Source organism: Zingiber officinale, chromosome 7A (assembly GCF_018446385.1).
Source record: "Zingiber officinale cultivar Zhangliang chromosome 7A, Zo_v1.1, whole genome shotgun sequence".
NCBI lineage: Eukaryota > Viridiplantae > Streptophyta > Magnoliopsida > Zingiberales > Zingiberaceae > Zingiber > Zingiber officinale.
Window position 1 is genome coordinate 1,807,996 of NC_055998.1, and position 17,195 is coordinate 1,825,190.

At 37.6% G+C, this 17,195-nt stretch overlaps 2 protein-coding genes across 2 annotated transcripts; both read right to left on the reverse strand.

Annotated features, from left to right (window-relative positions):
- Nucleotides 1–643: 643 nt before the first annotated feature.
- On the reverse strand, nt 644–1,742 carry LOC121999995. The gene has a single exon (XM_042554582.1). The coding sequence runs from the start codon at nt 1,740–1,742 to the stop codon at nt 732–734; it is 1,011 nt and encodes a 336-aa protein (XP_042410516.1). The 3' UTR covers nt 644–731.
- Nucleotides 1,743–5,022: 3,280 nt separating this feature from the next.
- Nucleotides 5,023–6,531, reverse strand: LOC121999839 (bidirectional sugar transporter SWEET1a-like). The gene is made up of 6 exons (XM_042554475.1): nt 6,391–6,531; nt 6,270–6,306; nt 6,059–6,154; nt 5,694–5,973; nt 5,493–5,612; nt 5,023–5,396 (listed from the first exon to the last, which is right to left on the reverse strand). The coding sequence occupies exons 1-6, from the start codon at nt 6,422–6,424 to the stop codon at nt 5,235–5,237; spliced, it is 729 nt and encodes a 242-aa protein (XP_042410409.1). The 5' UTR covers nt 6,425–6,531; the 3' UTR covers nt 5,023–5,234.
- Nucleotides 6,532–17,195: the final 10,664 nt, after the last annotated feature.

Below are 17,195 nucleotides of genomic sequence, written 5' to 3' on the forward strand. Positions count from 1 at the left end.
TAAATTGTTGTGTTGTTTGTAATGTGTTGTGTGTTTGTTATGCTATAATTATTGATGTGTAATGAGTTTGTTATGGGTTGTATTGTTATGTATTATTAGTTTATTGTGAAAACTATCACTTGTGATGGTTAAAATGATTTAGATTTATATGTAAATAGGGAAAATAAAAAAAAAATCATGTGTTACTATAGTATAATTTAGTGACGGAAATTTAAATTTCCGTTGCTATTAGCAACGAAAATTTAAATTTCCGTCGCAATTAGCAACGGATATTTCAAATATCAGTCGCAACAGCAATAGAATATTGAAATATCTGTTGTTAATGGTTGAACAATATTCTTTTTGATACTTCCGATCCTACCAGATTAGCAATGGATATTTTAAATATACATCGTTAATTGTGATGAAAATTTAAGTTCCCGTCACTAATACCTTAATAAAAATTTCACTCCATTTAATTAGTAGCGATGGAAATATAAATATATAAATATTCATTGTTATATTTAATGATTGATATATTAATATTTATCGTTATAGTGTTAACGATTGATACGTGACAGTACGCATTCTATTATTATTCTGTCACAATGTGTCTTCAGTGATGTAATAGTGATGTAATAGATATATTCCGATCGTACATTTTGTTGTTGTGCATGGAAAATCATATAACTTGAAATCCATCAACAAGCTTCCAAAGGGAGGAAGGAGGATGCATTTTGTATCTCGAGAAATCAAACCCCCGGCTGCTCCATCTGCAGCTTCTGCGACTTCAACCGCACGTACTCCCCCGCGTACGCTTCCAAATGATCCGCCAAGTTCGTCTTGTCGATGCTCTCGTGGTGGTACGATTTGCACACGAAGTAGACCACCGTCTGCACCGTGAGGGCGAAGAGAATCACAAGGCCCAGCAGCAACAGCAGCAGCACGAGGGACAGAAGCAGGCTGAACCCTGCGCCGTTGGTGCTCCACTTGACCAACAGGAACTGGAAGCCCCATTCCACCAACACAAAGCAGAAATTGAGCTTCAAGAATATGACGCATGCCAGGAGGAGCTTGCCCTGGATCAGCTGCCGGCTCCGCCGCATCGCCTCCAGCCCGCGAGCGTCCTCCAGCACGGAGAGCACGCTGGCCAGGTGCCAGACGACGCTGATGTAGATGAGGGAGGCGACGTAGAGCGGGATCAAAGTGGCGAGGAGGGGGGAAGTGACGGAGCTGTCAATAGCGACGAGGGCGAGGGCGATGGCGAGGAACAGCGCGATGGCGAGGGAGTGGAGCGCGAAGAGGATGAGGAAGGCACAGAGGAAGGTGGACATGAGGCGGAGCCAGACTCGGGGCGCGACGGCGATGACCTTCCGGAAGGTGAGGTCACGGCGGCCGGCGTAGATGGAGGCGACGGAGTAGACGACCGCGGCGGTGGAGAGGAGGGCGAGGACTAGGAGGGCGAGGAGGTAGACGCCCTTGAATAGGAACAAGGAGGCACTGTCGGACGCCAGGCGATTGAGGGCGTAGGACTCGGAGGTGGATCCTGGGGGCGAGTCGTCTAAAACGGCCTCGTCGCGGTCGATGGCGATGAAGAGGCAGCGGGAGATGACACTGTGGGCGAAGAAGAAGAAGGAGATGGAGAGAACGAGGGCGGCGCCGATCTGGGCGAAGAGCCGGCGCCAGCCGGCGAGGATCTTGGCGGCCTCCCGGTAAATGCCGAACATGCCCAGAAACTGGAGCTCCTCCGGCTGGCAATCCATGGCTGCCGCCGCTTCTGCTAATTAATCGATGGGATTACAGAGATTGGGGATTGGGATTTGCGACGGGGAGAGATCAAATAAGAATGACGATCGGAACGAGGGACGGTGGCCAAATTGGGGGGGGGGTTTCAATTTTCACGTCGCCGAAACGATTTGAATCTGTGTGGCAAAAGAAGATTAAGAATTGGAGGTGTATAAAAGTGGTCTGGATTTGCTAATAATTACATTTGGACCGCACCAATTGGTTAGAAATAGAATCGGGTCACTTTATATTTATTGTTTTAGCTGATTAATTAAGATGACAGACCAAATTCTGGCCATTGAAATTTATCATTTATAATATAAGTAAATCTTGTTGTCAAAATCTTGGTGGGATCTAGCGCACCAAAGACATAAAAACGCAGCGAAAAAATTACTAGATCCTCTTATCCAACAGATTCAATTGAAGAAATATTTTCTATTCATAATCTAAACTAAGCTACATGATAGGATTATACTTTTGTTACGTGTCTTTCGCAATCCCGACAGTAACCTTTTTTTAGATGCAGATCTCAGCGCGTTCAAGTGTCCGCGCCTTTACGGTATCCACACGAACAAGTCTTGTCTTTGCTTGTCTCGCAAACAAAACAAGATGGAGAAAAAATCACAAGGTTGTGCTAGCAACCACAATGGTGATTTCGGCCAAGAGGAGGAAGAAGGAAGAAGAAGAATGTCAAGGGTCTCTTCACATTCACATCTAATGAAAATCACTTCCAAAATGATTTATGTAACCATCCCATGGTATACCAAGAGTCTCCGCCCTTTCATCTTCTAATCCAATTGCTCAAAATCAACCATTCAATCCAATGGTTGAATTTTGACCATTCAACTTCTTTTGTGAATTCAAGTTCACCCGATGAGCCTAACCCATTGATTCCCATGCAATTGAACTCAATCCAACAATTGGACCCCTTTGAATCTAACTCAATGAGTCAAATTCGGATTACACTTAATCCATTGATTCATCACATGAACTCATCTACATATCAACTTGTTCTTTGTGTGTGACCCTATAGGCTCTCGTAACGTTGGCAATGTATCCAAATCAACATTTGCAATACATAAACAATGAGTGACATCTAGCAAGACATCATTGCTACCCAAGTGACGAGAAAGTCGAGATCCGACCTAACCTGTCTGTGGCTATCATCATGTATGATTTGGTCGCTCTATCCTTGATATCTAGATTGATCAATGAGACATAGACCGTGTCATCCTTTTATCAATGTTTGTGTTTCTTGATCTCTAAGTAGGCACACTTATCAAATAAGTTCAATATCTCATATTGACTCATTTACGCATGATCATGCTTTCTTATGTCCTACTAATCAAGGGGCCCACAGATATCGCTTCCGTCATATGGAAGGGATACATCCCATCTAGATCATTCATATCCCTCCGCATAATTCATTACATACCCAGTGATCGACTTTATAGTCCACCCTGTTACAGATGACGTTTGACGATACCAAAGTATACAACTCCTTATATAGGGAACCGTAGTGACTTCAGGTCTAAGGACTATTCATACCAATAGTCACATGAGAATATTTATGATACTCATACGACGATCCATGAAATATTCTCATGGCGGATCATTCAGTATATATTCTCTAATATATACCCATGTGTCAACCTGATATCTTATATCCATGACTTGTGAGATCAAGTCATCCACTAATCTACATGCTAGTCTCAACGCATTAATATTGTCCTTGTATATTAATGCTCGATTAAGAATAGTTAAGAGTAGTGTTCTCTATAATATCTCACTATCAATTCAACAAATTGATATATTGTAGATAAAAACCTACTATCCAAGGACATTATTATATTTATTCAATCGACACTAAACTATAATAAATATAATAACCAATTTTGCCTTTTTATTAATAATGATATATGATACAAAATGAGTCATTTACAATCATCTCATAATTGGTATTATGGCTAATACTAACAAATCTGTCCCGCTATAAATGAATAATAATATATGCATGTACATGCATGCATGTAATTAATACTTAAATATGATATTATTAAAATACTTTTGATAATATCTTACAAAATAAATTCTGACTGACCAGATTCTGACCATTTAGCACTATCCATATAATTTTACCTTAATAACTTTGGCATGCCTTTTTTTATAATATAGGTATTCAGCTTATTCATCCAACTATTCACAAAGATAACCAATTTGATCTCATGAAATTTTTTCATCGATTGAGTTAAATCGAGAAGCACTTGTGAAGACATGTAACCTACATGTCGATATGAGAGCAGATCCTCTGTTCCACTTTTCATTGTCCCCTCTTGATTCTCTTCACAATTATGATCGAATTACGGTTAGAATCTAGTTACAATTGACTATGATCCTTCCCTGTGTTCACATATAACATACAGATTATAATTTCGATTGAGAAAGGTTGCCGGAAGCCGTTTGGGAGGCAGCCCCTTACTCAGCGCCCTGTAGTCCGACCGCCCCCCTATCACAAGTAAGTGAGTAATCTTTGAACGACTTCTAACTATATGTCCATATCTAAATTATAATCTGAATGGGAATTGCGGCCTATAATTGCAAAGGGGATTCGGACTTGTGTGGATATGGCTTTAGATAATTAAATGGTACATAAAATATAATTTTTTAGAAAACTGGACCAATTAGATATAGAACAAAGAATGTAATTGGCCAACAAAGAGACTTATAAACCAGCACTAGAAAAGCTATGCGCGAACATACATATTTTAAAATAATTTTACAAATTATAAAAATTAAAATAAATGAGTATACAATGAAAAGTATATACATTGTTATTAAAAAAATGCATCCACTTTATTAAAAAAAATTAATAGAGATATTTAATATTAATGTTGCTAAAATTCCTTCACGCTATCTTAATTATCTGAAATATGCTTTAAATATGTATTATTCAGGGCCGACAGCTTTGGTCTCTCTTAATGTTTTTTTTCCTCATCTCGAAAGAATTTATAAAACATTTTTTAAAAATTATTTGAAAATCAACGCTAATTATTTACTCCTCTAAACAGAAATCTACGTTCGCCATACAATGCTGATCAACTAGAGAGACAAAGAAGAAATGAAGATATGGTTTTTTATTTTGCCCAGCCCACTCTCATTTCGAATTGTTTTAATTTATTTGTTATCTTAAATATAAAAAACAAAATTTGAAAATAGATGTAAAGTAAATTTAATATATTTTTTTTTCATAGAAACTTATTTCCATTTCGCAAGTTTTACATCGAAGAGTCTTATAGAACTTATTTAAAATGAACCCACTAAAAGTTTGAAATTTCTACAGTTGCCTTGAGAGTCTCTAAGAACTAATCAACTTGCAGCTTAAACTTTGATCTAAACAGACTCAACTACAATCAAACAACTATAATTTTACGAGAGATCAATTCCGGGGCTGCTAGCTAATTAAGTGACGATTACACCATCTCTGGCTTCCCGTTCATCTTCATCGGCGACTTCGTCCCGTTGCATTTGTCGGCGGCGCCGTCGCCATCGCCAGGGATGCCTTTCTTGTTCCTATAAATCGCGTACAGTATCAGCTGCATGGCCCCCAGCGCGCTCCCACAGCCATTTGGTACCTGCTCAGAATTAGTAGATTTGATTTAATTAATTAATTACACTCAAGAAATCTCACAGCTTAATTAACGAAGCGTGATTCTTAGTGAATCTCATACAGCGACGAAAGGATCGCGGCCAAGCAAGCCGTAGACGAACCACGATGTGCCGCACAAGAACACAAACAAGGAGAGAAGGAAAGGCATGTACTCCACGCTCTTGGTTTTGATCACCAACCTCTGCAGTATCCAATTTGTTATATTAATTGGATGTTCCGATCGATCGAGTCTATATATCCTAATTAATTAATTACGTCTCACCATGATGGACAGAGGCGACGCGTACATGCAGATGGAGAAGATGGCGGCGGCGAAGCCGCAGAAGACCTTCCGGCTCTGGCCGTGGAGGGCGAGGAGGGAGACGAGGGCGACGGAGGCGAAAATGGAGAGGACGAGGGCCAAGAGGCCCAACATTTTGGCCTTCCCTTTCTTGGGTGCAAACACCAGGAAAATCACCACGTAGATCGCTTCCACGGCCGCGCCGGCGCCGTTCACCGTCGACACCAGGATGTTGTTCGGCGACACGAGCGGCAACCCGTACCTTAATTCCAGTTTCATTAATTCACAAACATTTATACATACGCGACGCGAATTCAATCACAGAAATTAAGTTGACATATATATACCAAGCGGAGAGGAGGCAATTGAGAAGGGTCATGGTGTAAGGAACTCCGGAGAAATCCTCGGTCGATCTTTTCTTGATGATCCTCCGAAAAGTGACACTAAAAGTCGAAATCAATAAGAAAAACAACATAATCATGTAATATAAAACAAAGAAGGAGAAGAAGAAAAAAAAAACAGGGGCGAAAATTAAGAGAGGAAGGAAGGAGTAATTACACCGGGGCCAAGAACAGGAAGAGGGCAGTAATGTTACCTGATCAATTAACATGCAAGAATTAAACAAGGAACAAATAGAGATCAAGAGAAGAAAGAAGAATCCGCGCGTGAGTTAACCCACCGAAGATGCCGAACAAGAAATGCAACACCTCCATGTTTAGCACCTGTTACAGAGAACTGGGCGAGTTAATTTTAAAGTGAAGACAGTGGGAAGCTTTTGGAGTGAGATGAAGATGAAAGGTGCTTGCATTTATAGGAAGAGAACGGCATGGATTTCGTTCTTATCCGTTGCTATCCATGCATTTTGATCGTTCGTCCTCCCTCCATATATATTTCAACTGGATCGATCCGTAGTCTCCAAGTAAATATTAATTAATATCTTCTCCGATCCTTAAAAATATTTAGAAATCGAGTTAAGGCTGAGGTTTCAAAGTTTGAAGGTTGCAGGTTTGCGCGATATGCGTGTGCGAGCTAGGGATATCGAAGCAGCAACTGCGAAGGCGGTGGGGGAATTGAATCCGGTGTGCCTGATGCATGATGCAACCGCCGAGGGGATCGCGGTAAACGACAACGAGCTGCACATTAATTCATATGGCTGGCTGCATTGGCATGGGAAATTTATTTATTTACTAATTCGATCAAATAAATGAAATATTCATCAGAGTTCGATGGGGACATTTCTCAAAAGTCAATACCCTTTCCAGAAAGGACTGCTCGATTAATTGAATTGAACGATTAAAGCAGGAATCAATATTAATGGTGTCACGGCGGCGAATCGATTGAGTGATTGAATTGCACGCAGGCAAAATACGTGGCTCATTAATTATCGATTGCCACCGGGAATTCAAATTGAAAATCGCATGAAATCCTCTTTTATATAAATAAATTTATTAGAATTATTTATTTATAATTTTTAAAATAATTTAATGATTTACCTTTCAATTTAGGATTTAAATTTTTTAACTAATTATATAAAAATTTGTTTTTAAATACTTTTTAGATTCATTAAATTATGATCATTATTTTTTATCTTGACATTAATTTCTACGAGAGCATATCCTTTGGTCCGTAAATTGTAGACCAGGAGATGGTCAATTACATGAGAATCCTTGATTTGAATGAATCTTATCTTTAAATAGGTGGGGTCCATCCAAATCAAGGGTTCACATCAGTGGACCATCCTCTGGTCCGCAATTTGCAGACCAGAGGATCCCTACTGAATTTCTACATGATATAAAAGTCTTCATCTTTATATTTTTAGATTTAATTGAAGAACTGTTAATTCGATTCATAACTTTTGAGGATTGAAAAAAAAAAATTGGTGACCGTTTTGATTGGGTCATCCTTATAGTGTCGATTTGTCTTCTTTTCGATTGAGTCGTTTTTCTTCTAATTTTTATTTATGACATATCCGTCTAGGTCATGTTTCAACGTCTCGTTTACAATTCTTAGCTTTGTCTGGAGTATTAGGAATTTTAAAAAATGATCATGATATTTTTTATTGTAGTGGTTGTAAATTGGCAAAAAATTCTACGTTAACTTTCAATAAAAGTTTATATTTTTCTCCTAATTCTTCTGATCTTGTTCATTCTGATGTATGAGGGTATTCTACTGTGGTAAAAAAGGGATCAAGATATTATGTTTCTTTTATTGATAATTGTACTCGTTATACTTAGGTTTATCTTATAAAACACATATTTGATTATCTTACCATCTTCAATGACTTTAAAGCTCTTGTCAAAACTCAACATTCGACGGTTATCAAGTGTTTTCATTATGATTTTGGGGGCGAGTGCATTTCCAATATTTTTTCTCATTACTTGCATCAGAAAGTACTATACATCAAACCTCATATCGAGAAACACCTGAACCAAATGAGGTTGCAGAGAAAAAATATAGACATCTTGTTAAGACAACTCATTCATTCTTATTGTTTGTAGATATTCCTATTATTTTTTGGAGAGAAGTAATTCTTATTGCTACTCATATAATTAATAGGATTCCAACTTTTCACAATTCAAGTTTGTCTCATTTTCAAAAACTGTATGGTCGTGCTCCTGATTGTTCCTCTTTACGTGATTTTAGTTGTACCTATTTTGTTCTCCAACCACACGTTGAGCATGATAAATTTTCCTCTAAGTTTGTTTTGTGTCTTCCTTGATTATGATGTCAATCAAAAGGGATATCATTGTATTGATCCAGTTAGTAAAAATTTCTATGTCTCTCATCATGTTATGTGTCTTGAACATATATTCCTTTCTTCTCCATACCTCTTTCACCACATGACATGACTCATGTAGATCTTATTTGCATTGATCCCTTCAGTACCGACACCTATGAAGTCTCCCCCACGACTACTCTTCCACATGACGGCTTCACTGAATCTAGTATTCTTGAGACATCTCCTCCACCTCACCCTCCTACGACTGTTCCATCACCTCGTGAGATTGCGGACAATCCTATTCGTCGGTCTATATGCCCTCATAAGTCTACTAAACTACTTAATATAATTTTGCTTATTCTTGTTATTCTACTTCCTTTGACTCTTTTGTTGCCTCTGTTCATCATCTTTCTGAGCCTTTGTCCTATAGAGAAGTTGTTGGTAACCCTCATTGACAGGATGCTATGGACGTGAAATTAACCGCTCTGCATCATATCCATACTTGGGATTTGGTACCTCTACCACTAGGGAAACATGTCGTTGGTTCTCATTGGGTATATAAGATCAAAACTAAATCTGATGGTTCTGTTGAACGGTACAAAGCTCGTCTTATTACTAAAGGTTACTCTCAGGGGTATGACATGGATCATGAGGAAACTTTTACCCCTGTTGCTAAAATAACCACTATTTGTATGTTAATTGTCGTTGCCTCTGTTCGTCAATGGAAAATATCTTAGATGGATGTCAAGAAGTTTTCCTGAATGGTGATCTTCAAGAAGAAGTGTATATGATGCCTCTTCTTGGAGTTGCTCACCGATTTGGTGAAGTTTGCAGGCTTCGCAAAGCTCTCTATAGACTGAAATAAGCACCATGTACTTGGTTGCAAAGTTCATCATGGTGATTACCTCGCTTGTCTTTCGTCCTAGTAATTATGATTCAGCTTTATTTGTCAAGTGTATGCATGCAGGTTGTATACTTTGTCTTTATATATGGATTACATGATAATTACTGGTGATGATTTTGATGGAATTAAGTTTTTGAAGTTTGAACTAGCTTGTTGTTTCGCTATGAAAGACTTGGGTTTATTGCGCTATTTCTGGGAATCGAGATCATCTCTTCATCTAAGGGTTATCTCTTATCTTAGTCAAAATACATAACTGATCTATTTGAGCGTGCACGTCTCACTAACAACAGAGTAGTTGATACTCTCCTTGAGACTAATGCTCAGTACTCTCCATCAAATAATTCTCCTTTGCTAGATCCTGACATCTACTTTATAGTTGTGGGAAGCTTGGTTTATCTCACTATTATTTGTCCTGATATTGTGTATGTTGTACATATGATTAGTCAGTTTGTCATTGCACCGAGCATAGTTCATTGGGTTGCTTTTCTTAACATTTTTCGGTATATTTGGAGAACTCAAATATAGAGTTTCTTATTCCCTTCTTTCTCGTTAGAGCTTTGTGCATACTCTGATACTAATTGAGCAGACAACCTTACGTATCGTAAGTCGACCACCAGTTTCTGTATTTTTCTTGGAGATTCTCTTATCTTTTGGAAGAGTAAGAAATAAGATGTTATTTTCAGATTCTCCATAGAAGCTGAGTATTGTGTCATGACTACCACTATTGTGAGATTATTTGACTACGTTAGTTGCTTGTAGATAGGAGAATTTTTTGTGATAATCAGAGTGTCATTCAGATTGCACGCAATACAATTTTTATGAGAAAACGGAGCATATTGAAATAGATTATCATTTCACTCGTCATCATCTACAGCTTGACACTATCACACTACCTTTTATTTTTTCCTCACTGTAGATAGCTGATATGTTAAGAATTGTTCCTCTTTGCGCTTTCATTTTTTGTCTAACAAATTCTCAATATTTTAAGGAAGATATTAGATTATATAAATTTATTAAAATGATTTGTTTATAGTCTTTAGGGTAATTTAATTTTTTACCTTTTTAATTTAAGATTTAGATTTTTTTTAACTTAAGTATATAAGACTTTGTACTATTTATTTCTTAAATATTTTATAGATTCATCTTGATTAACTACATTTTTTTTTCTTGGCATCAATTTCTACATTCTACTATATCGAATTGTCCATCTCGTGAATGAATGGATGAATAAATGAATGAAAGGGGGAGTTAAGAAGAGCTCTGGTGATAAGATTTCTGCCGTGCCGTGGAAATTGTGGGAGGAATCAAATTCTCGATCGATCAGGGCAACGCCTCATGATAACACACCACCACCGTGGGAGGAAGGTTATAGGCTTCGAGACTGCTGTACTTAATCAGTTAATATTAATTTTAAAAAGGCAATCAGTGTCAGTAGATTAATTAAAATATATATAGTATAGTTTAGTTGTTGAAAAAAATTATAGGGAGAATAAACAAATGAATAAGTCTTATACAGTCGATCGAGTTCGAGTTTAGTTGAAAGTCAATGTAATATATCAGAGACTTACAGCAAATAGAATCAAGTAAAATCTTTCTTATTTTTTCTGTAAATTGATGAACAACTCGAAACCTAGTGACGTGGCCCTATGTTTTCTGCTTCCAAGCAGAAGGGTGATCAGGTTATGTACAATGCGGTGCAATTAAGATTGGAATGTGTCTGTTGCCTTGTTAGGTGGGCATTTCATTGAATGAAATCTTTAATGGCGTGTTTGATTTACAATGTTTAAACACAGTATGAAAACGTTTGACACTGAAAATATACTTTACATATAACGAAGCAATCTTTATATATAATTAATTTTCTACAGTGTAAATTAAATATTTTATATGCAAAATCGACATTGTGAGACGACAAATTAATGTGGAGCCTTGTAATCGCCGGCACTTGCGTTTTCGGCTGTGGGCGTAGAACTAAATTAACTTGGTCTTCTCTCTCTCCCAAGATTCAAAGTTTGAGGTGCAACTGCTCGAGCCATCGCCATGCCTGATGACACGGTTCGGATGAGATCGATTTAAATCAAATCAAATGGAGTCAAGTCAAATAATCTGCCGCGTGCAAGAGGCCAAGATCGTATAAGTTGGTTGGATTTGGATAAACTTGAAGCTAGATGGTTCCCTAGTTTTCTGCACACGTTAATAATTAATGACAGTGCCATGCATGCACGTAGTCGTAGCTCAAATCTAGGCCCGTTAACTTCAGTCTTTGGAACCTTGCGAGACTTCCAGGATGCATATCCATCAGCTTTAGGAGTCAAGAATATTTAGGGTAATATATATATATATATATAGAGAGAGAGAGAAATGATATGCTACGGATCATTATTTACGGATTGCTACGGACTTAATGCCATGTCATTTTTTTATTAAATTTTTATAAAAAATTTTCTCTTCCTTCTTTATTTTTTTTCTCCTCCTGCTTCGTTCGTTCTCAGCTCGTTTCGCCGAGAAGCAGCTCACGTCGCGCACCCGCCACTCGCCCTGCCGCCGGCCATCTGCCCACCGCCGGCGGCCTCCGGCCGCCCGGACCCACCCATACTATAGGCCATGGGGTGAACCCGTCGGGGATCGCGGCATGATTCCGGCCACATCTCTATTCCCGCCGCGATACAGGCGATTCCGAAAGTATTGGGCAGGCGACTGTATTCCGGCGCGGTCGCATCCGGATTCCGGCCGTGATTGCGCCGGAATCCGGACGCGCCTTCGTCGGAATCCTGACGCGGGCGCGTCGGGACGCGATCGTGACGGAGGCAGGTGCGGTCGCGATGACGATGGCGCGATCGCGGCCGGAATCCGGCGCCATCGCGGCCGGAATCCGGTCGCTGCCAGACTCCATCCGATTCCCGGCCGGATTTCAACCGGAATCCGACAGAAATCCGGCCGCGATCTGGCCACCACGCTAGCGACCGCAATCGCGGCCAGATTTCGGTTGGGATTCTGGCTACCGGTGGGTGACGGCGGGTGGTGGGCGGCCGGAGTTGAGGAGGCGGGGTGACCGGTGGGTGGTGCCCGGCCGGCCAGCGGCGAGGAGGCCGGCGAGGCTGACACATGCACACGACGATGAGAGAGAGGAGAACGAGGAAGGTCCTGTAAATATTTAATAAAACTATATATATATATATATATATATATATATATATATATATATATATATATATATATATATATATATATATATATATATATATAAAGAGGAAGGGTAATACTAAATGGTCATTAATCTGGCCAGCTAGAATTTATACATGTATGCATATACAAGGGTATCTTAGTAATATTATATGCATATATTAATTACATGTATATATTATGATTGGACGATAGAGAATTCTAACTGGCCAGATTCTGACCAACAAGATTTACTCAAAGAGGAAAAACTCGATCGGTAAAAAAAATGCAAAGAAAAATAATTAAATTATCATATGGGTAATGCTAAATGACCAGAAATCTGGCCGGCTAGAATTCATGCATGCATGTACAAGGGTATTTTAATAATATCATATGCATATATTAATTGTATGCATGTACATACATGTATTATGATTGGACGATAGAAAATTCTAGTTGATCAAATTCTGATCAACAAAATTTACTCTTATCATATATAGAAGAATAAGTATAATATATTTCAGTGCCGATCAAGCAAAAACAATAGTCATAAGAATACAATGTAAATTAGTTAGGTATACATTATTTTAACTAAGGTCTGATCAAAATAATATTAATTAAATCTGGTTTGCCCAATCACACAGGCCAGAGTTGAGCCATTTAATCCCTGCAAAAATAAATTCTCAGCTTCTGTTAAAGCGAGTGGAAAAATCGATCTTAACTCAGAGATCTTTATCCACAATTACATATAGTAATGCACAACATATAAAAATATAACTAGGAAGCTAAGTCTATATATACATTGAAGGTATTTAATTACTATCGTGCAATGCAAAATATCTCATTCATAATTTGAAAATTGTCGCTTCAGTAACAGGAAACTAGTGTGCAAACTACATAATATAAACTACCCTGTAATCAGCTTGCAATTGAGAAATGTGATCATATTGTGCAGAAAAAAAAAAAAGGAAAAGAAAGTAGTTTAACTCAATACAACTGTTGTTAGGCAACTCGATCTTGGCATGAGTTAGAGGTCATAAGTTAATTACTTTCTTTATTGTACAAAATTGTAACCAAAGATACCACAACTCAAACTCTTCCCTGTTGTTTGGTAAAACAAAATTCAATAATAGTTTGCTCGTGGGGTAATGTTTGGAATTTCATGCACGGATGATAAGAGAGATAAAAGTTATCAGATATCCAGTAAACACCAGCTGTGAACTCGTGACCATGGTTTGCAAAATTACGATCCTATGATGCAAAAATCCAAAATCGTTCTAGGATTGTGCATAATTGATTTTTACAGTAGAATCGCAGCAGGATCAGTAGGATCGGAATATAATCGATAGGATCGGAATAGAATCGGTAGGATTGTAACAGAATCGAAGCAGGATTGATGGAAGCTTTGAGAGGTCATAATTTTTGACTCAGATTGAACCACAGAACTTATAATATATCAAATCAAAGCTCGTTCAGAGATCTTTAATAAATTTCAAAGTTTATCTTTAACCACTCTATTTTAAACTCAAAAATATCATTTAAATCCTTTTCGGATGTCCAAAAGATTTATCTTTTTTTTTTATTATTTTTTTTGTCTTATTAGGGTTCTAAATTATTTAAACACATGCTTAATTATTTTTGAATTAGTTTTTTATTAATAATATTCTGTCATTTGTTTTCCCCAAAATGATGAATTTTTGGATGCATATTGTCTAGTATTGTGTGACATCAACCAATCTTTAGAAGATTATTTTCGGCGTTCATATTTGAATCAGAGGATTCAATAGTTTATGTTATGTATGTTAGGTGCTTTGTTGACCTTTAAATTAGATCATCTTATAAATCAAGGAAATATTTTTGACGTTGAATGTGTTATTATTATTGTGTTAATAGAAATTTTATATTTTTTTCATTTTATGATATGAAAATATAAATATTATTACTATACAAGATAGTTAAATTACTAGTTAATTTAAATTTGTACATGTAGTAATGTAATATGAAGTGTAAATGATTGCATATATATGTAAAATTAGTTATCTATTTATATGTAAATGAATTTTTTTAGGTATTTTTTTCTAATTATTAATCATGTATGATAAGATTTTAAGAGTTTTGGGTAGGATCGTACAATTCTATGATCCGATCCCAACCAATCCGATCCTAACCTTAAATCGATTCTGCTTAGAATCATGATTCTTGAAACTATGCCCCCGCGGGCTGGATCAACCGGTTAAGGCGTGGCATCCTTGCACAATGAGTTGTAGGGTCGAAGGTCCACGGACGCGCACTGGATGAATAATCTGGGCCGGCTGTGTTAAATTCCGGAGACACCACGCTTTACCCGGGCCAACATTCACCGCTGATTTACCTCCTCCTAGGATCCCTGTGGGGCCAGGCCTAGGGGGCCGCTGGGCGGCGGGCCCGCCTTTTTGCACAATGATTCTTGAAACTATGCTCGTGGCCATTCAGCATCCTAATTAACTGATAATACAAGTAGATCGAATTCAGAGAATATGCATGTGTTATGTATAAATACGGACTACTAAATAGGGATTAGTAAGCATGAAAAACATATATGTGATTCGTTGATACATGCCAAAGAACCTGAGTTTTCCCTTTAACATAGGAAGGAATGCAAGTATAATCAACTCATACCTTCCTTTGCATTCTTGCTACCTAGCTGCACTATAGGATGTTTCGGTCCTCTTTCATTCTCCGATGTGTGTTTCTCTACATAGAAACATGAGGCCAATTTGAGAACAAAATCCACTATACAAAAGCAACATACATTTTTATAAATACTTCCAAACTACAAGGATGCTTCTCTATCATTGAGGCCTGCTATATATGTATGATTTATCAAGGTAAAGCTTCAGAAAATTTCACAAATTTTCTGTTCTTTCTTAAATTTGTAAAATTCATTTTTTTCCTTTGACTATTCATGAGGTTTGCAAATTATCTTGTCTTTACAAAGGGATATAGGGGCAACGATTCATTTCTGATTGAATTTACTTCAAATATATATGGACATGTTTCTTAGAAGTAATTGGAGGATGGCAAAGTAATTGTCCACATATATGAACACGTCGAATGTCAAGCCTCCATATATGTATGACCATGTTCTTTAGTCAATGGTAAACCAAAAGTATCAAGATGCAATTAGTTGCACTAAAGAAGGTAACACACACACACACACACACACACACACACACACACACACACACACACACACATATATATATATATATATATATATCAACATATTGTTCCCAAAGAATGACAAGGCAACGTATAACTCATCCTTTAGACAAGTTGAATGAAGTACTCATGGACAGAGAATCACCTAATTAAATATATTTGATTATTTGATGAATGTATTGATAACATTTGAAACATTGGATACGTGATATAGATTTAAGTACATGTCTGAATTAATGTATTTGCCTTTAACATAAAGGATATATATACTTTAGTATTTCTAACTCTTGTTTTCCTATGTCCCAGCTAATCAATGGTTGTATAATGAGCTGTCAAAGGAAATATAATTCATCATATGTCAATATTATAATCATCTGAGGTCGGGAAGGGAATTCGTTTAGTAAGATACCGAGGCCTGCGCTCAATGTAATTTCCTTGAAACAGATTCACCACACCTCTAACTATGCTTCGAGGTTCTCTCAGATCGTTTATTTCGCAAGATACCATAACAAAACCACGCACACAACTAAGCATTGGTTGTTCGTGGCGAATTGAGAATGCACTCGAGTGCTATCACAAGTAGTTCAGCCGAACAGATGCACGACTGAGAGAGTTTTTTTTGGGAGAACACGGGTGGACAGAGGTTCACTTCCTGCTTTTCCTCTTGCTCTCTCTTTTGCTTATCTTCCGCTATTCTCTCCTTTGCTTAAGATCCAACCTCCTTATATAGAAGCTCTTACGGAATCATTATTAATGAGTTTAATGTTTTTATTAATGTCGAGACGTTACAGAATCATTATTAATGGGTTTAATGTCGTCATTAAAGTCGAGACATTATGAAATTTCCATTAATGTTTCCGTTACACTCTTGAGCAGGTAGCAAAAAGAGATTCAGGTGGCAAAACGTTGACGAGTAAACTTGGTTCAGTGTAAATCCAGACCTTGAATTTTCATTCACCCCTGCGCACTCATGCATGAGAGTCTCTCCCTATGCATATGTTTATAATATCAATACATGTGTTATAATTTAAACCAACAATAAAATCAAGAGGCTTTTAATGTGGGACTAAAAATGCATGAATAATAGAGTCTCTTCGTCTCCACCTTTTTATTCCATTCACATTTCCAACAGATTTTTGGAGGCTTGATAAACTTTGGAGTTTAAAGGATTTACATTATTTGGCTGTATTGGAAGGCAAGAGATTATTTGTAATCTATTGTGGAGGAGATTGGTCCTTTTCTTGTGGAGTTTTTCAATATTGCTCGTTCTGAGATTGTAGTTCTTCAAGGAGGTTCAGAACAGAGTTTTGAAACTATGTTTGGATGCAAATTCTGCATTGGTTAAGTAAGCTGTGGTAATTCCATTGAAGTTATGTTTTCGGATTTCTCTTGCTGGATTGAATTTTTTGATTGTCAGAGTTGAAGATGTTTTTTGTTGAAGAGATTTTTTGGTAGAGTATGGATGGTAGTGAAGATTGGTTTGGTGATGGAATGTTGT

Bases quoted from the DNA above. Each gene is read 5' to 3' on its own strand.
- LOC121999995 (XM_042554582.1), bottom strand. From the start codon at position 1,742: ATGGATTGCCAGCCGGAGGAGCTCCAGTTTCTGGGCATGTTCGGCATT.
- LOC121999839 (XM_042554475.1), bottom strand. From the start codon at position 6,424: ATGGAGGTGTTGCATTTCTTGTTCGGCATCTTCG. The intron at 6,307-6,390 runs GTGGGTTAACTC...TTAATTGATCAG, and splicing joins TTTCTTGTTCGGCATCTTCG to GTAACATTACTGCCCTCTTC. The intron at 5,397-5,492 runs GTATGAGATTCA...AATTCTGAGCAG, and splicing joins GCCGCGATCCTTTCGTCGCT to GTACCAAATGGCTGTGGGAG.